This window comes from Tauraco erythrolophus, chromosome 7 (genome assembly GCF_009769465.1).
Source record: "Tauraco erythrolophus isolate bTauEry1 chromosome 7, bTauEry1.pri, whole genome shotgun sequence".
Taxonomy (NCBI): domain Eukaryota; kingdom Metazoa; phylum Chordata; class Aves; order Musophagiformes; family Musophagidae; genus Tauraco; species Tauraco erythrolophus.
This window is the reverse complement of record NC_141471.1, coordinates 39,385,682-39,409,191: the sequence shown is the minus strand read 5'-3', so window position 1 is coordinate 39,409,191 and position 23,510 is coordinate 39,385,682. Positions and strand designations below refer to the sequence as shown.

General features: G+C 42.9%; 2 protein-coding genes across 2 annotated transcripts in view; one reads left to right on the top strand and one right to left on the bottom strand.

Moving 5' to 3' along the window:
• The window catches only part of COLQ (collagen like tail subunit of asymmetric acetylcholinesterase), a 42,690-nt gene extending 40,045 nt beyond the window's left edge, over nt 1-2,645 (top strand). The window contains exons 16-17 of the mRNA XM_086614647.1: nt 462-564; nt 2,576-2,645. Of these exons, the coding sequence (XP_086470773.1) occupies nt 462-564; nt 2,576-2,645 (173 nt within the window). The remainder of the gene's footprint in view (nt 1-461; nt 565-2,575) is intronic.
• A 13,239-nt stretch (nt 2,646-15,884) lies between these two features.
• The window catches only part of PLEKHA8 (pleckstrin homology domain containing A8), a 30,409-nt gene continuing 22,783 nt past the window's right edge, over nt 15,885-23,510 (bottom strand). The window contains exons 13-14 of the mRNA XM_086614434.1: nt 21,481-21,542; nt 15,885-20,567 (exon numbers count right to left, since the gene is read on the bottom strand). Coding sequence (XP_086470560.1) covers nt 20,370-20,567; nt 21,481-21,542 — 260 coding nt within the window. The 3' untranslated portion in view covers nt 15,885-20,369. The remainder of the gene's footprint in view (nt 20,568-21,480; nt 21,543-23,510) is intronic.

Below are 23,510 nucleotides of genomic sequence, written 5' to 3'. Positions count from 1 at the left end.
GGAACTCACTTGCAGTACACACAAATAGATACTGGGCAATATTGAGTAAAGGTCTAGATTGGGATTTTCAAACCAGTTGATGACCTCAAAGTAATTTTTTGAAAATGTGACCTTCCAAAATCATTTATGTTAACTGTATTTTATGCTTCCTTTAATTTGTTTTGAGAGTAATTATCTATGGTAATAATAATTATTAGAGTAAATTCTGTTGTAATTAGTGTTTCCGTAGTAATTATTTTTAGTAGTTATCCACTCTTTCCCTTGGTCATTGAAATAAGACTAAAAAACCCGTATTTTTTGTAGTAAAAAATATTGCTCCTCCTAGGACAGCCCTTACAGGATGCCCTCCACAAAATGCCTGGTTTGATATTTTACCCTTAAAAATCTAGTTTCACTTACCTCACCTGCCTCCTTTACATATGAAATACCTTGAAGGTATTTCTTTCTGTATTTTTCACTAGGATGCCGCCGTGCTTACTGTGGAGATGGCTACAGACATGAGGGGGTTGAAGACTGTGATGGCAAAGATTTTGGATATTTGACATGTAAAACATATCTCCCTGGGTGTGTATGAGCTATCTTCACTTTGGTTCAGTGTTTTGTTGTTGTTGTTGTTGTGGTGGTGGTGGGTTTTTTTCCTTATAAGCTTTAAACCAGTAAAGTATTACCCACTTAAATATTGTTCCACTGAGACCACTGCAAGCAGTGGGGGAGAAAGAGTCTATCAGATTATTTCTGCATATCATTGACTTTAAGGGCTAAGTCTGATCGCTAAGTAATAAGCACATGCTTCTTTCCTGTATAAAAATAATGAAGGTCATATTGCCATATGTTTCGTGGTTGCTTGCAAAGATTTCCTCATTTGGTGACGTTATCATTGCATTAATGTTCCCCTATAACATACCAAGAGTAGGACTGACCGTGAGAAGGAGATGAGCACACTGAAGGAAAAGAAAAGCAAACCCAAACCACAACCTTCAACCGCCCTCCTGTTGCCCTTGCCATTAATGGGTACTCTTGGGATATCTTTGTTTCTGAATCAACCAGTCATCTCTCAGCCTTTCCAAAGACCAGGAAATTCACTCAACAGCAGATGCAAAGCCATGCATCTGCTTAGCAATGTCCTTCATTTCCAACATCTGCTTATTGTTGACTTGCCTTCTCTGCCTTTGTTTAAGCAGCTCCCTCTGGTCAGCATTTTGCCTCCAACAGCAGTACGTCTATTTAACTGTCAGGTATTGTTACTGGCTAACAGGAAGCATTTAATTTGCAAATGAAATTATGCGCAGAGCCCTCATCCCTCATGGAAGAATAATGTGCTAATTGACAGGAATAAGAAACCACAGGATGTCTTTGTAAGTCAAGTGCTGTGCTAATCCTCCCACTGCAATTGTTGGAGCACTCTTGGTGCAAGAGATTACTAAAAATCGAGACCAGCAAACCTGACAACCTGAAACATTTTACAGAGATCTCATCTTCAGCCGTCGTGGAGCTGTTTTCTACTGTGAAAACTATCCCCTTCTAAGAGTCTGAAGTTTGGTGCCAAAAATAGCACCACAAAAGTTTGAGAATTTTTTATAAATTTCGTTTTCCATGTATAATCAAGTTGTGAAGAGCAACCAAAATCCTTTATTTTTGTGTGTGCAGTCTGCAGATTATCTGCTAGACTGAAAAAAAAAGCTGTAACACGTCATTAAAATGAGGTAAGTATGTGAGCTTGGTGCTCCAATGGGAGTTTCATCCCAAAGCACCCTCTCCTGCTGCCACTGATTTTCCCTTTTTCTACTCTTTCTAGTCCCCAAATCCCTCCTCATATTTCACACACCTTCACTTCAGATTTTATGTTGGTTTTTTTGAAAATGTGGGTTATCCAAAGACATAGTTTTAAGGAGCTGCTTAACTGCTCCTTAATCTGCAGTTTGTAGATTATCTGATGAATGGATTATTCACTTAGACATATTCTAGCAATAAAAACTCATCAAAATGCTTATTTTATTAACATCTCTGGTCAGGTCTTCAGTAAGTGGAGTCACTGCAGCTCAGTTTAAGTCAGTAGAGAGACAAAATCACTGTTTTTCCTTATTTTGCAAGGACCCTTCTGTTTACTTTTTTTTTTTTTTATTTCAAAAGTGGACATGAATCACTATCATTATTTCAAGTACATGAAAAATAAGTTAAAGGACAGGCACAGTCATGCCTGCTGGAACTATTGGAAGTAACTGGAAAAACACTTAACTCAGAGCCTCAGATATTTCCTTACAGAATTCCTGTGAGTGAGTGTCAAGGTCTCCTACACCTACCCCCATGTAATGCTCAAGTCCCATTGCCAATGAGGATTTTTTTATTCAATTGATGTCACTGGGAATTAAGTCTTCACTCATAGTTTCTGCTGAATTCTTAATTTGCTAACAAGGGGGAGCACAGTAGAGAACTGATGGAAATTACCCTTTTGTTTTGTATGTCGCTGCACTTGGCATTTTCTGATGTTGTTCACTCCTACAGAGAGTTACATCCAGAAATCATATAATGTGAACCATAGTATACTTTGACACTGAGATATTCCCTTTTATTTTAGGTCTTATGGAAAATTACGATGCACTTCTTACTGCTACATTGACTCTACACAGTGTCGATACTTCACATGAGAGGAGTGGAGGTGGGTAGCATCCCACAGGTAGCGGGGTGCTAGGTGCTACACTATCATCTATCCAAGAAGGCCTGGGACAAAAAAAAACAAAACCCACCTCTGTGAAAACAAGCAAACAGACATCATGCTGCTGATGGCCATTTTTCGGTTTTGTTTGTTTGGGTTTTTTTTTAAATTAAGTCATAAGGAAAAAAATAGGACCATTGCATCCTGTCTTAATAGAGAAATGTCGAATAGTGTTTGCCAGTAAGACTTTCATGTGACTGTGGATGGCAACTTGCTCTCCATCACAAATGTGACGTTAAGCTACTGGAAACTGAATTTCACTAACCAGGAATATCGTGTAACGATTACCTCGACTTAGCACTGTTAAACCTACATGTAAGCTCTTCAGGGTTTTTGTCTTTAAACCTTCTCAGCATAAACACGAAGCATATCTTGGATGCGGTGTTTATAGAGACTTTTATTACAAATGTGAACTTTGCAAGTGTTGTATCCATGTAAGCGATGACTTCGGCAACATAACATTTAACTATACACTTTTGTGGGTCAAAGTAGCAGAGGCCCTTCAGTAAGTGCTTTAAAGATCAGCAAATCAGACAAAAAAAGCCGGTTAACTTCACTTTTGGGCTAAGAAGTTTGGCTGTGTGCATCTGCGTGCACACAGAGAAACACAAGCAGTCGCAGGAGGCCTGAAACTGCAGACCGCAAAGGGCAAACTGGACAAATAAACTGTGAAACAGCCAAGGAGCACTCTCCCAGGAGAAAATCAGACAAGGAGGGAAGATAAAGAAGGAAGATATTTCTGTATTTTTCACCTCTGTCTAGCTGGCTGGGCTCTGCGTGACCCCGAAGGGGCTGGGATAGCATCAGTTACCTGCCTGAAACCACAGCGTGACCACGTACACATTGCCTTTGCTTCGGTTTCCACACTGTAAGGTCTTTTGTTTTCATCCTCTTGTCCACCTGACCATCATCATTCAGTTACTGGTTATACCCTGCCCTCTCTCCCCTTCTCTCCCACTTGCCGTTTCCGCCGTCACATCTCGGGTACCCCGCAGTGCACGTTCTCACTTTTGTATCGCTGTAAATCAGATCTTGGAGTAGGGTGTTTATGGGTGCTCGTTCATGCTGTGTGATGTACATAGACTTCTGTTTTTCAGAAAGTTTGTTCAACTATATTATCTCTGATAGGAGACAGGGTAATTATATACTTATTTATTAGCAGGCACTAAAGAGAATATTTCACATGGGAAGCATATTAAATGTTACGTGATAAAGAGTCTATAACAGAAGAAAATTAAACAAAGGATGTGCAGAATTCAGGACTAAGAGCCTCAAATCAAGGTGTTATTTCCCTACAAGCCACTCTTCTGCTTTGTGATAAATGCTGTACCTTTGTGATAAGTGACTGTTTGAAATGCTTGAGTTACCTGTACCAGGGACAGCACTACAACAGCTGCACGTACACTGGTGCTTCGGGAAAGGTTAAATAAAGGTGGATGTTGCATTATAATGATAACACATGAAAGCAATCAAGAAATGCATATATCGCTTTTACCACCTGTATAGACTTTAACTCTGCATGTCCAAAGTGATAGTGGAAATCACCAATTAAAAAAACAAACGAACAAACAAACACCAAAATTAGTGTAATCTTTGTGTCTGTCACTTACCTGGGCTCTTTATGCTGCTGTGAAGTCAAGCCACCAGCTTTTGTAGCCCAGTTGAATAGTTCAAAATTTTTCTTCTTGTTGTTTTTTTGTTTTTTTTTTTTTTTAAACAGAGGTCTTAATAAAAGCTCAAGGAACCACTGGGCCAAGGAACTTGCCCAATATAAGCTCTGGAAATCTGGACACTAGCACAGCTGCCTTTTAATTTCCTGTGCTTGTGCAAACGGCGGGTTCCAGCAGTGTCACAGCACGCTGGAGCATGTATCCCAGCGGGAGGCTCCCGAGGACAGCCACGTCCCCAGCACCACGTCCTCCTGGTCAACCCTCCAGCTGAACCTCTGGCAGCATCTGCTGAGTGTTACGATTCTGAGCTTGGAGAAACTTCATCTGAACTTCTCACCTTCTCCAAGGAGTTCAACTCTGCCCCCCCAAAACGCTGGAGTTTTTGAGAAGTTTCAGTTTTAAGTTGCATCATTTTTACAAGCTCCTACCTCCAAAGGACATTGAAGTTGCAAAGCCAAGTGCACGGAGGGTAGGAGTTGTGATTGTATAGGTGAAGTTGTACTGTGCTGCACGTGTTCAGGAAGGGGCACATCACTCTGGTCAGAAAACATTCACAAAGCATGGATTTTAAATGGACTTTACTAATACAGCATAAACAATCCAGCATCTTAACAGAGAGAAAGGAAAGTAAGATATAAGTAAAAAGACATTAAACAAGTTTCTTACTACTGTTACTGTCTTGTTCCCCTTATGATAAAGCAAGAGAAAGACATCTGGGAAGGTGTTAAGTATATATGATTTTTAAAATGGCAAAAAACCCCACTCTTCCTCCTTATTTCTGACATTCTTACTTTATTCTTAATTGGGGATTCTTCAGCTGGGTGGCACGTGGTCTGCTATGAATTATCTTCCCTCCTTCTCTGAATTTCTTAACACGTTGTGCCAAGTCTGGTTCAAAAGTTAATTGAAGTAGTTCAGTTCCTTGGCCTTTTGTAGCAGCAAACGCTTGCAGGGAAGTTTTCTAATGATTAGTATGCAACTCTACAGGAATATAAAAATAGTACAAGCTTACACCATGCACTGTATTAAATGTATACTAAAGATCCACTTAATATATGATTAAATATATGTAGTTACCTACTGCGTGTATTAGCAGCTCATGTCAATAAATCATGCTACCTTAGTTCTGTTATGTTCTTACTTCCACTTATTTCATTTTGGGTTTAACAACACAGCTTTTAAATATAATTACCTAGTTTAAGATGCTGAGGAGAGAAAATACCCTCCTCTCCCACGCCTGTTGCCTCTCCCTGCCTGCCACTGGACCCGGCTCCCTGTGACTGTGCATCCTCGTACCTGGTCCTGCTGCTGCCGCGGTCCCAACACTCCACGTGCAGAACCACTATGCTTTCATTGATTTCTGGTTGTAATCAGTGTAACATGGACTATTTTTAATGAGGCTTTGAGTTGCAGTTTGGGGGATTATCTCCTCCTGCTACCTCGTAACGTACTGGCTGGTTTGTAACTCCTGCCAGAGGCTGAGCCGATGGCTGCAAAGCAGAAAGGAATGGTGTTGGGTGCTGATGGGCAATGGGAACAGCGATGTGGCACCTATGATTCGATCACTCCAGCAGCCAGTGCCCAGGCTTTGGCAAGAGGCTCCTGCCTTGCAGTGGCAGCTGGCAAGTTTGTCCTTAAGCTTGGGACATCCCAGAGAAGGACGGTACTGTCTCGGAAGTGGAAGTGTATTGATGACCAGAGAATGAATGAGCCTTTGGAGTGCTATATTTTCTGCCTGTCGTTTCTAACAGCTCAGCTTCTTTGACATTCACCTCTCTGGCTTCCCAAATGCCTACGTCATTCCTCTCTTCTCTTCAGATCATTCAGAACTGTAGCTGCCAGCCCTGTCCTTGCTCATAAATCTGGCCATGCAGCTCATCTCCTCTTTTCTTTGTTCTCATGGCTTCTTTTAATGGCACCAAAGTTCATATCCTTTGTAGCCCCTCCAAAACCCTGCAATGCTCTCGCTGCTCTGCAGGCACTGGATTTTGTCAGCTTCTTTTTCAGCCTCTCATACCATCCATTTTCTAACATCTTCTGCATGTCGCAGCCCACACCCTTGGCCATGATTCTTACCTTCTTAAAGGTAAGAAGGTAATGTATACTAAAGATCCACTTAATAAAAAGCACTGAATTACAGCCCTGGCCTTTTAGGGCCTTTAATTCACTCTGACAGTTTCCTGTGCATCTGATGGAGAGCCCACTTTGGATGCACGATCTTCTGGAGTGAGAGAGAACAGGGTTTAAACAGCCGTGTTATTCTCTAAGAAGCCAACCTCAATGTCTCTAAAAATTGTGTGGTGCAATTTCCAATTCAGTCCCACTGATCTGAACACAGGTAGAGAGGATCAGTGGTTATCCTTAAAGTGGGAGGCCCCCAGAGTAGGCACTGTCCTTGAGCACAAGCTGTTTCTGAGTAATAACACTAATAAGTCCCCGTTTAGCTGCTTTTGGGAACAATTCAATAGCTTTGGCACTCTTCTGCCACATACAATCAGGGCATGTATTAAAAAAAGAACAAAATAAACCCAAGAGAAGTGCTGTGCTGTGATTCTTTAATGATACTCAAGTGTATCATGCAGGCAAGCCAGTGCTGCAAGAAGATTTTTAAAGAGTTGTTGGAAAAATCATGTTTTAATTCACAAAGGGTGAGGCAACAGAGATCACTTTGTGATAGACTTTCAAATTCTTCCTCTGACAGCTTTTGCCTAAGGAGATGGGTACAGCAAAGCAAGCATCCCTTCCCTGGAAACCATTCCGTTGCATGGAAAGCATCGAGTGAGTGGCTATTGAACTCTGCTGCTATAGGCAGCGTAAGATGCTGACAGCAAGACAAACTAAAGCAAGCAACTAGTGAATCTAAAACTGAGATAAGGAATTCAGTTCAAAGTAACTGATGCTTATTGATCTGGTAAGGGACCGTGCAACTTGCAGGCCATCTGAGTGCCAAACCTTAATCAAAGGGAAAAAAGGAACAAAGCCTAAGCAAACGAGCCATTTTGTGTCTTTATTGAACATGGTCAGTGAAAAAACTCCACTGTATTAATGCCTTCAGTTACATGCCCAGCAATGTGCTCTTAGCTGCAAACTGGACTCCTTTGTGCTGAAGGCTGCTATCACTCCGGGTCCGAAGAGGCCAGAGCAAAGCCTGGGCAGATGCTTTCATTGCATGGGTAATTACTGGAGCATTTAGGAGGATGGCCCTGAACCAGCCCAGCCGAGGAAGGGCTGCGTTTGAAAGGGTAGCCAGGCCAAATTATATTAGAGAAGTGTACTCCTGCTGGAAATTACATTAATGGCTACTTCCCTCCCTCCGCCCCCAACAAAATCTTGGCTCTTAAAAAGCACTGAATTATAGCCCTGGCCTTTTAGGGCTTTTAATTCACTCTGACAGTTTCCTGTGCATCTGATGGAGGGCCCACTTTGGATGCACGATCTTCTGGAGTGAGAGAGAACAGGGTTTAAACAGCCGTATTTTGCTGCAGCCTTCCCACCCCACTGCTGAACAAGCAGCATCCCCTGCCCAGGGTGCTGCTCAGCACTTTCTTTGGGAAAGGAGGGGGAAGGAGAACCACGGAGCTGAACCCACCAAAGCCTCTGCTAGCAGAGCCAAGCAGTGCCGCAGGGCGCTGCGAGGAGCCAGAGCCCCTCCGACCATCATCCAGGGTGGGAAGGGGCCTCATGCCACGCGCGCATTGGAGCATCTCATGCTCTTCAGGAAAAGCCGTCTGCTGGGCTGCCCCCAGGGCAGCACGCCGGGGGCATCTCCTGCAGGACACAGGGAAGGACAAAGCACTCCCGAGCTACTCTGTCCAGCCGGGACCACCCAACCACGGAGCCTTGGTGGAGCAGGAATCTGAGGAAATGGCATGATAAATCATCCAGGAGGAAGAGGAGGTAACATTAACCTCCTCATGCAGCAGCGCCTTTAGTATATTTAGAAACTCGGCAACCGATCTGCCCTCAGCCAGTCTAAAGTGTCACCGTTTAATAATGAACCAACATCAGCGTTAAATTCGAGCCTGTAGCAAGATGTATGTGTTCGACTCTTGTGCCAGGCGTGAGAGGAAGCTTTCAGGATTCATCTTGGAGAGGAGACAGAGACCTGCTGGGATCCTCAGCATCCCTTGCGTGGGGTGAGCCGGAGGGATATCAGTCATTCACTGTCACCCCCAGGAGGAAGAAGCACCCAGTGGTATTTCCCACCGAACCACTACCGAGTGCTGACTAAAGACGTGGAAATGCAGGCATGTAAGATGTTTTCCTTTGCCTTCTTAACCAGAGCATCTCCAATTTGGTGGAACAAGGAGGGAATAGCTTGGGGATCCCATACTGTTCCCCAGTCCCATCGTGGGGGCCCAGAAACTTATTAGTGATGAGTTTTGTTTGGAAGAGAAGAGCTCCCATTGCTCCCTGCCCTCCTCATTTCCATTGGCCACGTTCCGCCATGAATATCACCATGCCGGAGCAGGGGGAGGCTGCACTGAGCCAGTCAGACATTCAGGGCAGGTTATGTCTGGTGCGTCTCATGCCTTCCTCTCAGAGGTTATTTAACGGGCAAACATATAGGGGAACCTGGCAACCCTGAGTCTTTATAGCAATGCAATTTCTTTAATACATTTCCATTGGGTTTGTCATCTCACCTACCTGGCACTACTGCTGTGAGGACAGGATGTGTTGAGCAAGATAATATTGAGAACTGCTTAGGTTTTGAGTTGTTACCAGATTTAAAGGGGAGGATGACTGATAAGAGGTAAGAAATAGAGAATAGTTTAGGCAACTGAACTGCCCAGAAGCGTCCTGTTGAAACACGTGCATTATAGGCCACAACTCACAGGGAGGCTGGTCATGAAGTACAAGAAAAAAAACAGATTTAAGTTGTGATGTTCTAGAGCATCCAGATAAATCATCACAAACCATCTGGTGGCCGTAGTGACAAGTTACTGTTTCACTGTTGTTTGACCAGAGATTAGTTGTCAAACCTAGCAGTAGCTCCCAAGCAGAGGTGTGGGACCAGTGGGGTAAAGCTGGTAATCTCACTGGTCTTGGCTGGCACAGTGAAGGGCAGAGAGGCTTGATCTGTGCCAGGACTTTTTGAGCGAGACAACATCTGGTGTGAAATGCTGCAGGATTACAGCTTCTAAATAAAGCTGGGGAGCTGTACCTGTTGCTGCCTGGGGTCAGTAGGCTCTGCTTTAAGCTGTCTGAGACTGAGTTGTTATGCTAATCTAAAGATGTCAAATGTCCTCCACTCCACACTATCCCATTATTTGATGAGGAATAATGTCCTGTAGGTTTGCCAGGGAGTAATCACATGGCAGGGAGGATTGAACTGCTGTGACTGGCCCTTGGGGAAAAATAGGCTGATATAAGAGAGTTTGTACTGGGTATAGGTAAGGAAGAACGGAGCCCTAGGGACATACAAATAATGTGATTATTTCTCCCGCATTCAGCAGCCAAGTATCTGTTAGGCAGGTCACTTGTAAGAGGAAACTTATGCTCTTTTTACCAGTACTGCCCCTGTATTTTGCAGCCCTGAGAATGGTGGGACTCTAGCTGCAGCGTAAAGAGAGGCAAAGCTCCCCTTGAAACACAAAACCATCCAAAAGGCCATTAGCGATGTCTCAGCAGTGGGATTTCTGCAGTGCCACCCAGCACGGCCACGAGCAACGCCAGGTTTCTCTCCTTGCCTGCAACATCCATGCCCCAGTTTCACAGTGGGGTGGTCTGTCTGGTGAGCACATCCATATGTGAAGATTGAAGACTTAATTTCTACTGCACCAATGGCAGATGCATTGCATTGAGATTTGTGGGTGGAAGGAGTTTCCCTCCACACTCTCACCCTCTATGGCTCAACTGAAGGTTGTCTCTGAGGCTGAGGGACACATGTTTGACATCTCTGATTTATGGAGCACATCAGATCTGTCTGATGTTTATTTAGGGATATAAGTTTTCCAGACCCTCTCTTGGTTTCACCAAACTTTGAAGCCCACAAGAAAAGTCCTTTAAGGAAGGAGTCCCTCAGCAGAGGGCTGATTATTTCTTTGCTTCTTTCTGTTTTAATAGAAAGGGTAATAACAAACAGTTGTTCTTGAAAAGTTACATTTGTGCAGGAATATCCTGGTTTTAAGTGTCTGTATCAATAGCTGAAAGCAGAGGTCCATTTGAGATGATCTGTGAACCAAAAAATACAAATGTGGACAGATGAATCCTCCCCCTATACTGATAAAAGCTACATACTTACTGGCTGTTCACGTTGCCTGATGATATAGGCTTAAGAAAATGTAAATTGACATTTAATTACTTTATCCAAAGCCAAAGAGCTTTGATAGAAGAGTCTAATTTCAGAAGGAGCGTATATGAACTCTCCACACAAGTAAAGGATTGATATAAGAAAACAAAGTGCCACATGAAGAAACTTTTGGTCTGGCTGACAAGAAGCATGTCCAAGTTCTTTGAAATGGTCCGGGATTTTCCCCAGCTTCCACCCAGGGGCTGGTTCAAGCTCCCAGGGAGAGCAGCCTGGTCAAGGTGACTGATGAAGCGTGAGGCGGGTAAAAGTAGCGATGACTATTTATACACCGACAGTGTGCTGTGAATTGAAGGTGAGAGAATATGAATCCTTAAAAGACTGGGGAGGAAGGGGAATTTACTAAGCTGGATTGAAGAAAATAAATTGTGAAATGTTCTGGTAGGATCCAATGCGCGACTGGGACATTCAGCATGTCCCCAACAAGAGGACCACTCCTTACAGACAAGCACCTGCAAGAAGGTTCCTGTGCCTGGCTGGCACATCTGCTGAGGCAGGACTGGCAGTGCCTCAGCACAAGGGCCAGGGGCAGCAGAACAAAGCTCTGTGTGGGAGAGTGTGCCTCTTGCTCTCCACAAGGGTCTCCTACCATGTTTTCAGCAAGAAAGCTCTCCCAGCTGCCATGGTGCTCGGAGGGGCACAGGTTCTCCAGAGACATCCGCAGCACCCTGCCACACACGCCAGTGTGTCCTGTCTGGGGAAAAGCTTCTTGTTGTGTTGGTTTTGGGAAAGCTAGTTGCCGCTCGACACGTTGGGACTTAGAGCATTGGGCTCAGCCAGTGTTGTATACCTGAGACCACAGCTCAGATGTCACGTTAGGGAGAAGGTGGGGTAGGTGAGCGGTGGCACAAGCAGAGGCTGCAAAAGCTGTGGGGCACACAGCTTCCTCTCGCTTGCAGGAAGGAGCCTGGGTACCAGCTGCTGAGAAAGAAAGCAAGTGGAAAACTATGACCTATAGGAAACTATGTGAGGCACGTCTGGTCTCTGAAGACTACGGATGAGCAGGCAATACCAACACTGTAAACAGACACTAAATTGATTTGAAATTATTTTGGCGGAAAGCCATAGCTGGAGCAGGAGCCCTGATATAAAGACAAATCAATACAAAATGCAATTTTTGATTTTGAGAAAACAGTGACCTGTTCTCTCTTTAGCGTTGCTGTGGGACTTAGCACAGGCCACACACCAGTGCATCTCACCAAAAGCAGCAAGGCACACACTTACCAAGGGGCCAAACGCTGCTGGTTGGCACAAGGACCTGTTGGGGGCCCTGGCAGGGAAGTGGCATCTCAGTGAATCCTTGACTGACAGGTCTGGAAGGACATAGAGTATCACCAATTTCAGCTCCTCGTGCTGCAGGCAAAACTCCTGCACTACTGGTGATGCCTTGCTAAAATGGCGGGTAAACAGTGAAAGATCCTGGAGAAATTTTACCAAATCTTGCAAGACAGAATTAAAGTAGTACAGGCTGGTAAAAGGTGAAGGTTAGCGGAACACAACACCACACCAAAACTTGGAAAAGCTTTTTTTTACCTAATCCCCAAAGTCGAGGGGTTGAGCCTGCACTGTCATCACTGCAGCTTCTCTGGGCATCACCTGCTCATGGGGAAGGGAAGGAAAGCTGGAAGCTTCCTGAGGCTGATGTGTTTTTTTAATGATGACACAAGAGACATAAATCTAAAATCTGTGTTAGACACAGAAGGAAAAGAATGAATATCTGATAATGAAGAAATATATTTCAGTCAACATATTGAAATATGAGAACATCTTGGACTAAGTCTTCCTGAGAGACAGACATGTGGCTTGGTCGCACCAATGTCTGGAAGTGCGTGGCGTACTGCAGCATCTCTTGCACTTCCTTTTACCACTCCTAAAACTTGTATTTATCACCAGTCCCCCAGTGATAAAGCAAGCTCCTCTCCTCGTGGCTTCGATTCAGGGAACAATTTTGTGCAAACACATTAAATTGGTGTTTAAAACCTGTGCTCCACCCAGGCTGTAGCACTGAATTATGTCCCCATATGCTGCATTTCAATAGCTTTGTATTTCCTATAGGGCAGCAAATCTGCACGCCGGCCCCACGCTGCCCCCAGCATAGCAGGGTTTCCAGCTGGGCTAAAAGCAAGCAACCTAGTAAAGGTTTTGCTCTGCCTGGTTGCATTAGTCAAAGCTTTGGTGCTGCGAGCTTGCATTGTCTTTCCTGCTCAGCTTCAGAAAACGCAGCCTTATTCCATATAGGAGAACCCTAAGAAAAAATTACTTACTGATCATTTGGTAATTACTGAACCTGTAATGTGTCCTCTTTGAGCTTCCCATTTTAACAGCAGCACCTGTGTGTTCCTATAAGCCCTACACGTTCAGCACACCATTTTTTATTTTCAACCACGGATCTAGATTCCTCTGGGGACAGGGGTGGGGACAGGAATTTAGCAGCCACTATCACAGCCCATGACCTTTACTGACAAACATCACAAACTCTGTCAAAGCTTTAGCTGGGGCTCTTTCTGCAGTTCATCTGGGATCCCGTGAAGGCAACAGATTTGCTTTTATTAACCAGCGGAAGCTGTGGTGAGGAGACACTTGCCTGGGAGATATCTTTTTGTGCATGAGGTTTCTATCAGCGTCCATCCGTGCAGTGCTGCTGGTTTGTGTTGGGCTACACAGGAGAGCAGAGCATGTTACGGAGGTGACTCCAACAACTCACGCTGGCAGGCAGTCCCTCCGCACGACCGCAGACCTCCGCACCACAGCCATCGTGTTCTGCTTTTTCTTTTAATGTCTGTCTCTGTGTACATCCCCTTTGTTTAGGTGTGAAGAGCTACACCTGTCTAGTGCAGCGTAACACAGTACGGATACCAACACCAGAAGTGCCGCCCCTGCGGCGGGCAGGACTCTGCCCCAGCAGCAGCCCGATCCAACTGCAACACCTAACCACCTGGCTTCGGAGGAGCTGCCAGGTGATGGAGTGAACTGGGCTCAGTGGTTTGCTGTGGCACAGCTGACACTTCAGGAGAGCCACCAAAGCAATCTGTGCCACAGCTGCAATGACAGCTCATGCCAGTGGTACGCAGGCTCACCCACGAGCCCATGGAATAAGGCCAAGGCAGCGTCTTAGGGGGACCTCTAAAAATATCAGAGACACAACTGTTGTTATTTAGCTGCACCACACAAAGCTGGAATTGCTAGGGTCTCGTGACTGATAACCTGCTTATTTCCTTGGGAAAGAGAAAAGATGAATGAAACCCTGGGGTGGTGAAGCAGGGATGTGATCTCTGTCCTGGGAGGCTTCTGAACTCTTCCTCCCTCACCGAGTTGCCCGCTATCCACCAGCTCAGCCCCAGCAGGCGAGATAGAGGGATGCCGAGATTGAGGCTCCTGCCTCAAACTTGCTGAAGCAGAGGCAGCTCTCAGCCTTTGCAGAGCTGATGCTCTGGTGCCTACTGCAACTAGCTAAAGAAGAGTCCAGAGTCTCCTGCATCCCACAGCTGAGCAGCGCTGCTCCTGCTGCAACAGGATACATGCATTCTCCTCCCTGTCACAGGGCTGGTTAGGCAATGGCTTGGTCTCATCTGCTCTTCCCCAGCTGAGAAAGTGCCACCACCTCTTCACAAATGGCAACATCCAGGTGGAGATGGAACAGAGGGACTTCCCCTTGCTATGGAGAAACAAATGGGTATCACAGATTTGCTCAGGTCCATCCTGTGTTTATATGGGAAAAGAGAAAGGAAGGGAGAAAAAGGGAGATCTTACACTCATATTAAGTAAGGAACACTAGTCTTCATCTGTATCTCAAGATGACCACACAGATTTCAAAGACTTCAGAAGCTCCTACAGAAGAGATTCAAATCCAGGCAAAACGACACAAGATACACACAATTTTAAAATACGAATTCCTCTCACATTGCCAGGCTGGCTTTTCTAACTACAGCCTTCATATATTTAGACTGGCCAAGGACCCACAACCATTTGTCAGACACAGTTTTTATTCTCGTAATCAAAACAGGCTCCATGTGTGTTAACATTCTTCATATAAAGATACATACAGGTAGTTTCTATGAACCAGAAACATACTGTTTTCGACTGTTCACACAGTACCTAGAACAGATGCAGTCCTGAAGAGCACTTTAGGCCCTCTATTGTAACAAAACCCCCCAAATCCATGCAAGGAGAAAGTGAGATTTTAAAACATGCTTATTTAAAATAAGTTTATTATAATGAAATAATATAGAAGTCTGACAAAGGTCTTAACAATGCTCCAAAAGAAAAGAGACAGATGCTGTATGATTTGAGAGATGACGCAGACTGGAAACTTGAAAGTATTTTGAGACTGAACTGCTTACAACAGCACAATTTGTGCAACGCTTAACACTGGAAGAGGTGATTTTAGGGGCAAGAACAAGCCCTTAGAATTAAGTAATTTAAAATGTGAGGCAATATACCTTTTCTTCATTTTACAGGTATTTCATTATGTATGTAATATATTTTAGCATGTATAAGTAAGGCTTGCAGTAAGCTCAGCTTGGCATTGACAAAACATATGCCCAAAATTGGCTTGAAGAAAGAAAACAGGAAAGGAAACCACAAAAGCAAGCTGCTTTGGCTTTCAGTTTAGTCACCATATTCTGGAATGCATTTTACTTGTTTAGTTTCAAGTAGACATAAATCTCAAACTTTCAAGATGGCTTTACATAAAGGAATTAAAGAGTAAGTTTTGGGTCCCCTGAACACTGCAATGCAAAATAAACAAATGGTGTCAAGCAAAAATCAGGATATGAAAACAAGGAAGTTTCATATATTTAAAAAAAACACCACAATCTTTAGCACAGCTGGAATATTCATGGAGAGAGGTAATATACCAATAGAGGGATATTAAAATGATAGTCAAAGACCACATTTTGAAGAAATGCATGACAGTGGGAGGGTAAGCGTGTGTTTAAGTGAAATATATATATGCTTATCTTCTAACTTCAAAGCAAGTGCTTAAATTCTCGTGTGACCTGAGGGCCGGATCAGCTACTGCCTGGGCTTGCTCAGAGCCATTAAGTGCACTATGACACCCCTTCTGCACAAGGGTGATTTTATATTGCTTGGAGCATGCAGTAGTTTGCAGGGTTTGTTCACCAAGGGACTACAGAGGGTAGCCAAGAGGCACAAATTCAGTTATTCCCACTCACTTTTCTCTCCCTCTCTTTTTTTTTTTTTTTTTTTTTAATCAGTCCTACGCAGGCAAGAGAACAGAAATAAGTCAATTAAAAAAAAAAAAAAAAAAAAAATCCCTGGGCTTTCACTCAAAAGAGGTGGAGCTGCCAATTTTGAAGAGTGTCCTGATTTAAATTTCATCAATGAAATTAGGAGTTCAAAGTGGTGTGGTTTACCTGGCAAAATACGTCAAACCTGGGAGAAATTTCAGAGAAAAGCAGCACGTTCTCCATCTGACTGTGTGTTTGGCTGCCTGCCAAACAAGTCAGGTCTGACTTTCCCAGTTTACGTTTTTATCACTTACAAAACTTCCTGCTTTGCGCTCTTACAGAGATGCTTCAACTTGACTGCAACAGCTCTGGCAGCAAAGAAGTTGAGAGATGGAAAGAAAGGAAGAGGTGGTGGCCAGGTGAGTGAAGAGGGAAAGCTAGCCACATAGCAACACGCTAATCATCTTTTTGGGTGTCTAAAAGGCATTTTAGGGTTCCTTAAAACTTTTCACAAAAGCCAAACTGATAATGAAAAGAAAGGGTTAGAAGGTTCTGTGTATGGACATACATAACGCTGCTTTCTACGATGGTCCACATCTCTTGGCCAAAGCATGCTGCAAAAACTGGAGCATGTTTTGGGCATGCTTTTTATACGTCCAGCCAACCAAGTGACACTTTTCAAGCTATGAAACCTTTTTAAAGAAAACAGCTGTAACCTACATCCTGATGATGCTTTACAAAAAGCTTTTAAGCAAAGGTATATGGCCCTTAACTCTAAGTGCATCTGTTAAACGGGCACCGATATTACAAAGGTGACAAGATGGGATATTTCGACGACTCCTTAAGTTCACACTAAAGCACTGGAGTATCCAGTTCATATCTTACAATTGTAACGTCACAGAACTTCAATATGCAACTGAGTATGGTGTCTTAAAACAGCAGAGGTGGCTCCAGAACACAGTTTGTTTTTAAAAAAATAACAACAAAATAAATAAAATAAATAAAAGCCTCCGATTGCTAAGCAGAACTTGACTGAAATTATTTAGGAGCTCTGCTCTAGTGCCAATGGCACTATATTACAAAGCTGCGTGTATGATCTCTATTCAAACATGCTGACAGTCATCATTCAGTACTAGACAGCACTTCTATCAGGTTGCTTTGGGATTTACCATGTCTCAGCGAGGACGTGCACTGGACAGACTGTGTCACTGTCGTACACCGTATGAGAGTTCTATGCTCGGCTATACTAATTTCACAAAAAGCAGCCTTACTCCCTTAGGGTAAGGCTGTGATTACTGATATTTTGCCATGGCTAAGTAAAATCCCTGAGAATACGCAACTGTTAGACATAGAAGGAAACAGCCGAAAGTATTTCTAAAGGAAAGGGACTAGTAAAACTTTAGACTAGCGTAGTTTGAGAAACCAAAAGCAGTTCATGTAAAGTACACAAAGCAAGGGTGCTGTTATCTGAGAGTCACGTGGACCTCTAGGAGTATGCAGGTCAGTTGCTCATAAATGTCAGCCATTAAAAAAAACCAACAAAACAACCCCAACCGATCAACGAACCAAACAAATGAAACAGAAAACACAAACTTTCTCTCCTATTCTAAATTTGAAGGCCAAAAGTGAGTTGCTTGCTCTCTACAATTATTAAAATCAAAAGCAATCCTCTCCGCTTGCCAAACCGACATCAGAAGAAAAGAAAGAAATGGACTGTCTAGCATTGTATTTGCTTCTGCTTGGTAACGTGGTCTATTGCAATTTTAGAGGTATAACTTGGAGTTTGACTCTGCAACATGCTGCATGGGTTTCTTTCTCAGTGGTGGTTTGACTGGAAAGGTAGCATTTGTAAGTCTCAGAAGTGATCAACGCCCTGCAAAAGCAGTGTACGGTGAAGTGCAAGTTTGGAAGGCAAGAAGACCTTGCTCAATTCCTTCTCTGCAAGTCTCCTGTCGAACAAGCAGCACACAGGGGTCTCCTGAAGCCACCGTCTCCTAAGAACATTCTCAGAAAGACCAACTTTACAGAGAAGAGCAAGACAAGAAAGCCTGCTCTGAGGCATGACGTGCTGATTAGAGGATATGCAACATGGACCACTCTCCATTTGTTAGAAGAAAGAAGAGTGGTACAAGTTAGTAATTCCTGAAGCTAATGGCCCAATGAAGCTGTTAAGTTCTCTGCTTACAAAATAAAGCCTCCTTGCTTTCTGCATCAAATTTTGGGTCTGATGCACTACTAACAAACCAGTGGTTCTCTTGCTAGTTAAAAATCAAACCAAAACCAAACCCAACAAACAGAAAACGCCAAACATACCTCCAAGAATAAGTGTTGAATATGCTTTCCTGCTACTGGAAAAGCTGAGAGCAAAAAGGGAAGCCAATTTTCATCACGAACTCACAATTAATTTCTTGAGAAGAGGGATCTCTTCCTGCTCTCCCCCTATTCTCCATGATATTTTGTGGAAATGTGGTCTCCATTACCTTCCTAGAGCATTCAGCTATGAACTATTACAGCAAAGTTTCCCACATAATAGTCAAAAACCCTCAGAAAATCACATAGGGTGGAGAGTTGGTTGTTCTGCTGCAGGGGTGGTTTCTTTGCACTCATGCTCAGAAGAAGCAGACAGCCGAATCTCAAAGGCTTTCTGCTTCAATTTTAGCACTGCAAGTAGTGAAATAATTGAATGGAGGTTTGGTCAAAAGTTTTGAATTTGTGCTCAAACATAAATATATATTACTTAAATTACAGAAAAAAAAAAAAAAAAAAAAAGAAAACCCCCACATCCTTCTGATTTCTCTTGGTCTTTGCAGAAATTATAGACAGGTAAAATCAGAGAAGATGACAGGAACAAGAAAGTCACACTCTTCAAATGCCTAATTACAGTTCTGCTATCTTGCTTTATACACCAAGTCTGATGTTTGGTCTTTTCTTCAAGTATCATATGCTTTTCTTAAAGCTCACAACACTAGGCTCTTTAGAAAGAATCAAGTATTTGGTGTGCGGAGAGGCTCCCATCACAGAGTGATGCAGGGCAGCAGGCCTGCAGTACATTCATTTTACTGACGACGTGGTTTTTAGCCTAGCAAAAGCCAGTACTTGTCCTGCGACACTAAAACTTCTCCTGTATTTACAACATTTACTAATTCTAAGTACCTCATTAGCACAGCCTTCCCTCCTCCTGCCCAGGAGTTAAACTCAACTCTGCACAAAGCCATCCGAAGCCCTAGGTTACCCACCCACTGAGAGACCCACTTATGCCTTGAATGGGCAGTCAGTAATTCACAGACAGCCTTCTAGCCACCAACACAACAGAGAATTTTGTCCTTAACTAGCTGAAAGGACTTCTTTATTATTTTTAATAGCTGCAGTGTTAAGGAACACACTTATATCTGTATCAGCAAAATGGAAAAAAGGGCAAATCTTACTTTCTTAACTTCCAGTCACTTCTACATAATTCCAGATTTTAAGGTTTGTAATTAGCCCAATGTGTAATTGCTCCATGGCAAATTCTAGCTTCCCCTATGCTTTACTCTTTCTATGTCCACTTTCATGAAGTCTCTGCCCATAACAGCAGCCTAGGAAGGCTTTTAATGAAATCTGCTTTTTAAACTGCCAGCTGTATTCAATTTAAAAGCAAATATTACATTTTTGTGCGAATTTGATTTAAGAAAAACTTAAACCAAAACCTTAATAAATCAGGACGATGGACATGATCTTCAATTGCTTTTGTAAAGCACTGTTGAAATTAGCTAGGCTCTGCCAGCCTGTGCCAGCAAATTTCTTGTGGAGATGGCCCACTGGCAGGGGCTGACAGGGAGAACATGGCACATACTGGGAGACAGTCAGGGAACACAACCCCCAGTTTCAAAGGCTGGTTCCTGGGGAAGCTCAGACCGCCAACCACTTGTGCTTGTGGTGAAGATCTCTAATATCTGGGGAGGTGCTGCACCAAAAAGCTTCAACCCAAATTCAGAGACAAATTCACCGTGTACCTTATAAGGTGGCATTTAGGTGCCCTTCTCTTCTGCTACCAGGGCAACAGCAACTCTCACTACCTCTGTCCTCCTACACCATCGCAGGGAGTGGGCACAGGGCATGGAAGAGCCAGAGCCAGCAGCACCTGCCTGGGCTCCACCTTGAGATCCCAACCACTCCGCTGCACACACGGCTCTCTCCTAAGTACGGGAGCAAAGGCCAAATTCTGCCCTGTTACTTTTATGAGGTGAAGAGAAGAGGAAGTGCACAGGCAGGAGAGAAACAGTCAAAAACATTCACCACGGACATAGTTATGACCTCTGCATTTAAACACAAAACATGCATAACAAAAAAACAGAAATCATACATACCCTTCCCCAAAAACACTCACAACACCCTTCCCACCCGAAAAGATACAATGAATAGAAACGATGTCCCAAAAAAACCAAGATGAAATAAATCTTTGTTAACAGACACAGTCCCTGAAGTTTTAAGACGCAGTCTTGCTGTAGTCATACCACCTCATCTGACTCCAAACCATGTACTTCATAGAGAGTGTCCAAGATATTTAGCTGCTTTTCCATGGCTGGTAAGTAAATGTTGAGGTCCCTCTGCATTCCTTTGTAAAATGTTTCTTCCTGAGGATCACACTCCTCTACAGACAGAGCTGCCACAAAGTCTTCGTACGTTGGAGCTGCCCTTAAAGCTAACTGTGAGAGGAACCAAAGCTTTTAGATTTGCAAAACAGAACAGGAAAAGAAACCAAACTAAAGTCACAAAAAACTTCTAAGACTTTCCCCTTTGCACTTAATCACATAGCTTTAATGTATTTATGTGTATGTGCATATATTAAGATTTTTTAACTGGGAGGAAGGCTAACTTTTTACTTATTTTTTGTTATCTCTATGTAGATCCCCAGTTTAAGACATCTTCAGAGAGGTCTGATTTTTAGGAAGTGTTTGTATATCATATTTTGTACAAATGAATAGCATATATTAGAAATTTATTAAATACAAACCTCAAAGTAGTTTGTTAGGTGAGCTCCCAACCCAGTGTGACACACAAACAAGAAGTCCCGTTCTCAAAACACTCTTTAAAAAGCTCTACCCAACATTTCTGTTTCTCCCAGTCAAAGTCTGTCATGATTGCCTGGATGACCCTTTCCTTTATCCTTTTGCAATTTCAGTGATAATTTCCAGTGATAGACACGAGGGGGAGCTGCCAGACTGGACAAAAAAAATAAACCATTTCCTCTAGCCCATCTATTCTACTTCAACTCTCTGACACATTCTGCACTATCCCTTCTTGAATGCTCACATCCGAAGACAGATCAATCCTCAAAAAAGCAACCTCAAACCCTCATTTCTTCATTTAATAGCCCTGCAAGACTGTGCTGAAAAACACAAAGTGAAAAAAACCATGCACACAAGCATGATCTGTTTTGCCTCCAGAAAGCAGGTTCCGCCCTGAAAGCCCAATACTAAACATAGTGATAAACACAATCCTCACCTTGCAGATAAGGTCTGACAAAGGAATCTATTCTTTTTAATGCTTAGAATTTCAACATAGTTTATTAATTACACACAACATAAGATCACATGAGCAACCAAGACACATACTTACCGCAAAGACCCCGCGGACAACCCAACCATGGTGCTGCCGTAATGTCTTCCCATACGCGTTGTCTTAAAGGGAAAAAAAAAAAAAATCAAGAGAAATGTATGACAGCTTTAAGTTGGAACACAAAGAGAACTGAGAGCTTAGAAATTACTATTTAAGGATATATTCTTGCCACTGGATGCAAATAATGGCTGTTTCTGAGCACCAAAGTTATGACTGAAAGAAGATGACAGATTTGGGATTTCTGCACTGGGGTCTCAGCTCTGCTGTCAAATCTCCTTCAACTCCTCCATGGCAAGTAAGTGTTCTAACAGACAGGAGGGCAAAGGTAATTTTTATTTGACTAGCTATGCTTCACAACCAACACCACTTCTGTTCTCAGTTCAGTGCAAGTCTGGGAAAACAATATACAGGGTGAAACAATCCTGCAAGCTGATGGTTAGCCAGCCTCAATCAAGGTGGATAGCTCAGGCATTAACCAAGATCTCTCTCTTTACACCTGAGGGTCAGGTTTAGAGGATCACTGGAACAGAAGGCACTGGGTCTTTACTAAAATAATCCTCAGGATCTCACTTGTGAGTGGCCCTGAGTGTAGCCTTTGATGAAGGCCCTTGTTATGCTCCGACAGCTCCACTTTCATATACCAAGTTTTCTATACACAAAGCCAAACATCTTTGAGCCATATTTTCCCAGTCTTAGTTTGTCACTGTCAACATCTCACTTCCTTGTCCTTCAGTCGACTTTTTAAGTATCTGACATTGTATTATACTTTCCCTGAGCCGTTCACCTTGAAGAAAAACAATGTCTACATTTTGCTGCTTTAGGATATTTGCTCAAAAGACTACAGACAGTTATTATTGAAAGAGTGGAAAAGTCAGAAAAACACAGTCACAAGTTTTGCTGTAATAAGAAGTAATCCTCATCTATCAGCCTAATGACTGGGGGATGCAGCTTTTCTATCTTTACAGTAGGAGTGAGAATCTATGAGAAAAGCATACAGTAGTAAGAGCAATGAAATAGGGAGGAAAAGAGTATTGAGAAGCAAATAGGACTGACAAGTCTATTCTCTGCCTTATCAGCAAATACAGGCGACTTTAAAAATACCAGAAGTTGAAGTTTGCTTAGATTTAAATCCCAAGTAAAGACAAATCCCTTTAGAAAGCTGTTTGTTCCTCAGAAGATTGTAAGAACTGGTGGATATTCCATTTTTTATTTTCATTTCATTAGCTTGATATTTGAGGTTGTAGAAAGAGAACATATAACTCATCTTTACTTGAGATTCAAATAGTAGAGTAACTCCTAAACAAGAAACTCTTAACAGTAAGCCAAAGCTGCACTGGTGATACAGATATGCAAGAGTTTTTCAGGAGGAGAAAGAGAAGGAAGAAGTGAGGAAAAAAAACAGCAGCATGGCTCTGCTGTGGGAACAGAGCAATTCAAGTAGTAAACAGTGCTGAAGCCTTCAGACTCAGAAGGTCAAGTAAGTGCCTTGGCTTTCCGTGGTGTTTAACATCTACATCTGGTAGCAGTGTATTTACAGTCCCACTTCCAAGAGCTGCTTACATACTTCAATGTAGTGGTTCTTTTACTAATCCTATAGGGCGACTGCTTAGCTGTTTAAATGAAGCTAAAAACAAAAAAGCTTTAAAAAAAGCTGTTTTATAAGATTATCATAACATTTGACTGTATGCATATAGGAAGGGTCTTATTCAGGTATAACCAAGTCAAGTGTCTAAGACAGGTTTGTATTTTGCTTTATACTTGCTGTGGGCACTAGCCTGACTCGATAACTATCAGAAATAGTGTACTTGGAAAAAATTCCTTCTCTTCTGTTACAAACTCCCTTCTAACTGACACAAGCAATTCACAGCCATACTGGTAAAGAGGTGATTTCAAAGAGTGATGGCCAATCTCACAAGGAGGTAAAAAAATAACACAACAGCAACTATAAATTCAGAAGCGCTCTCACTGCAAACCAGAAGAGAAAACGGTATGAGACAAAGCACTTTTTTCCCTAAGTATGACTCTCTCCC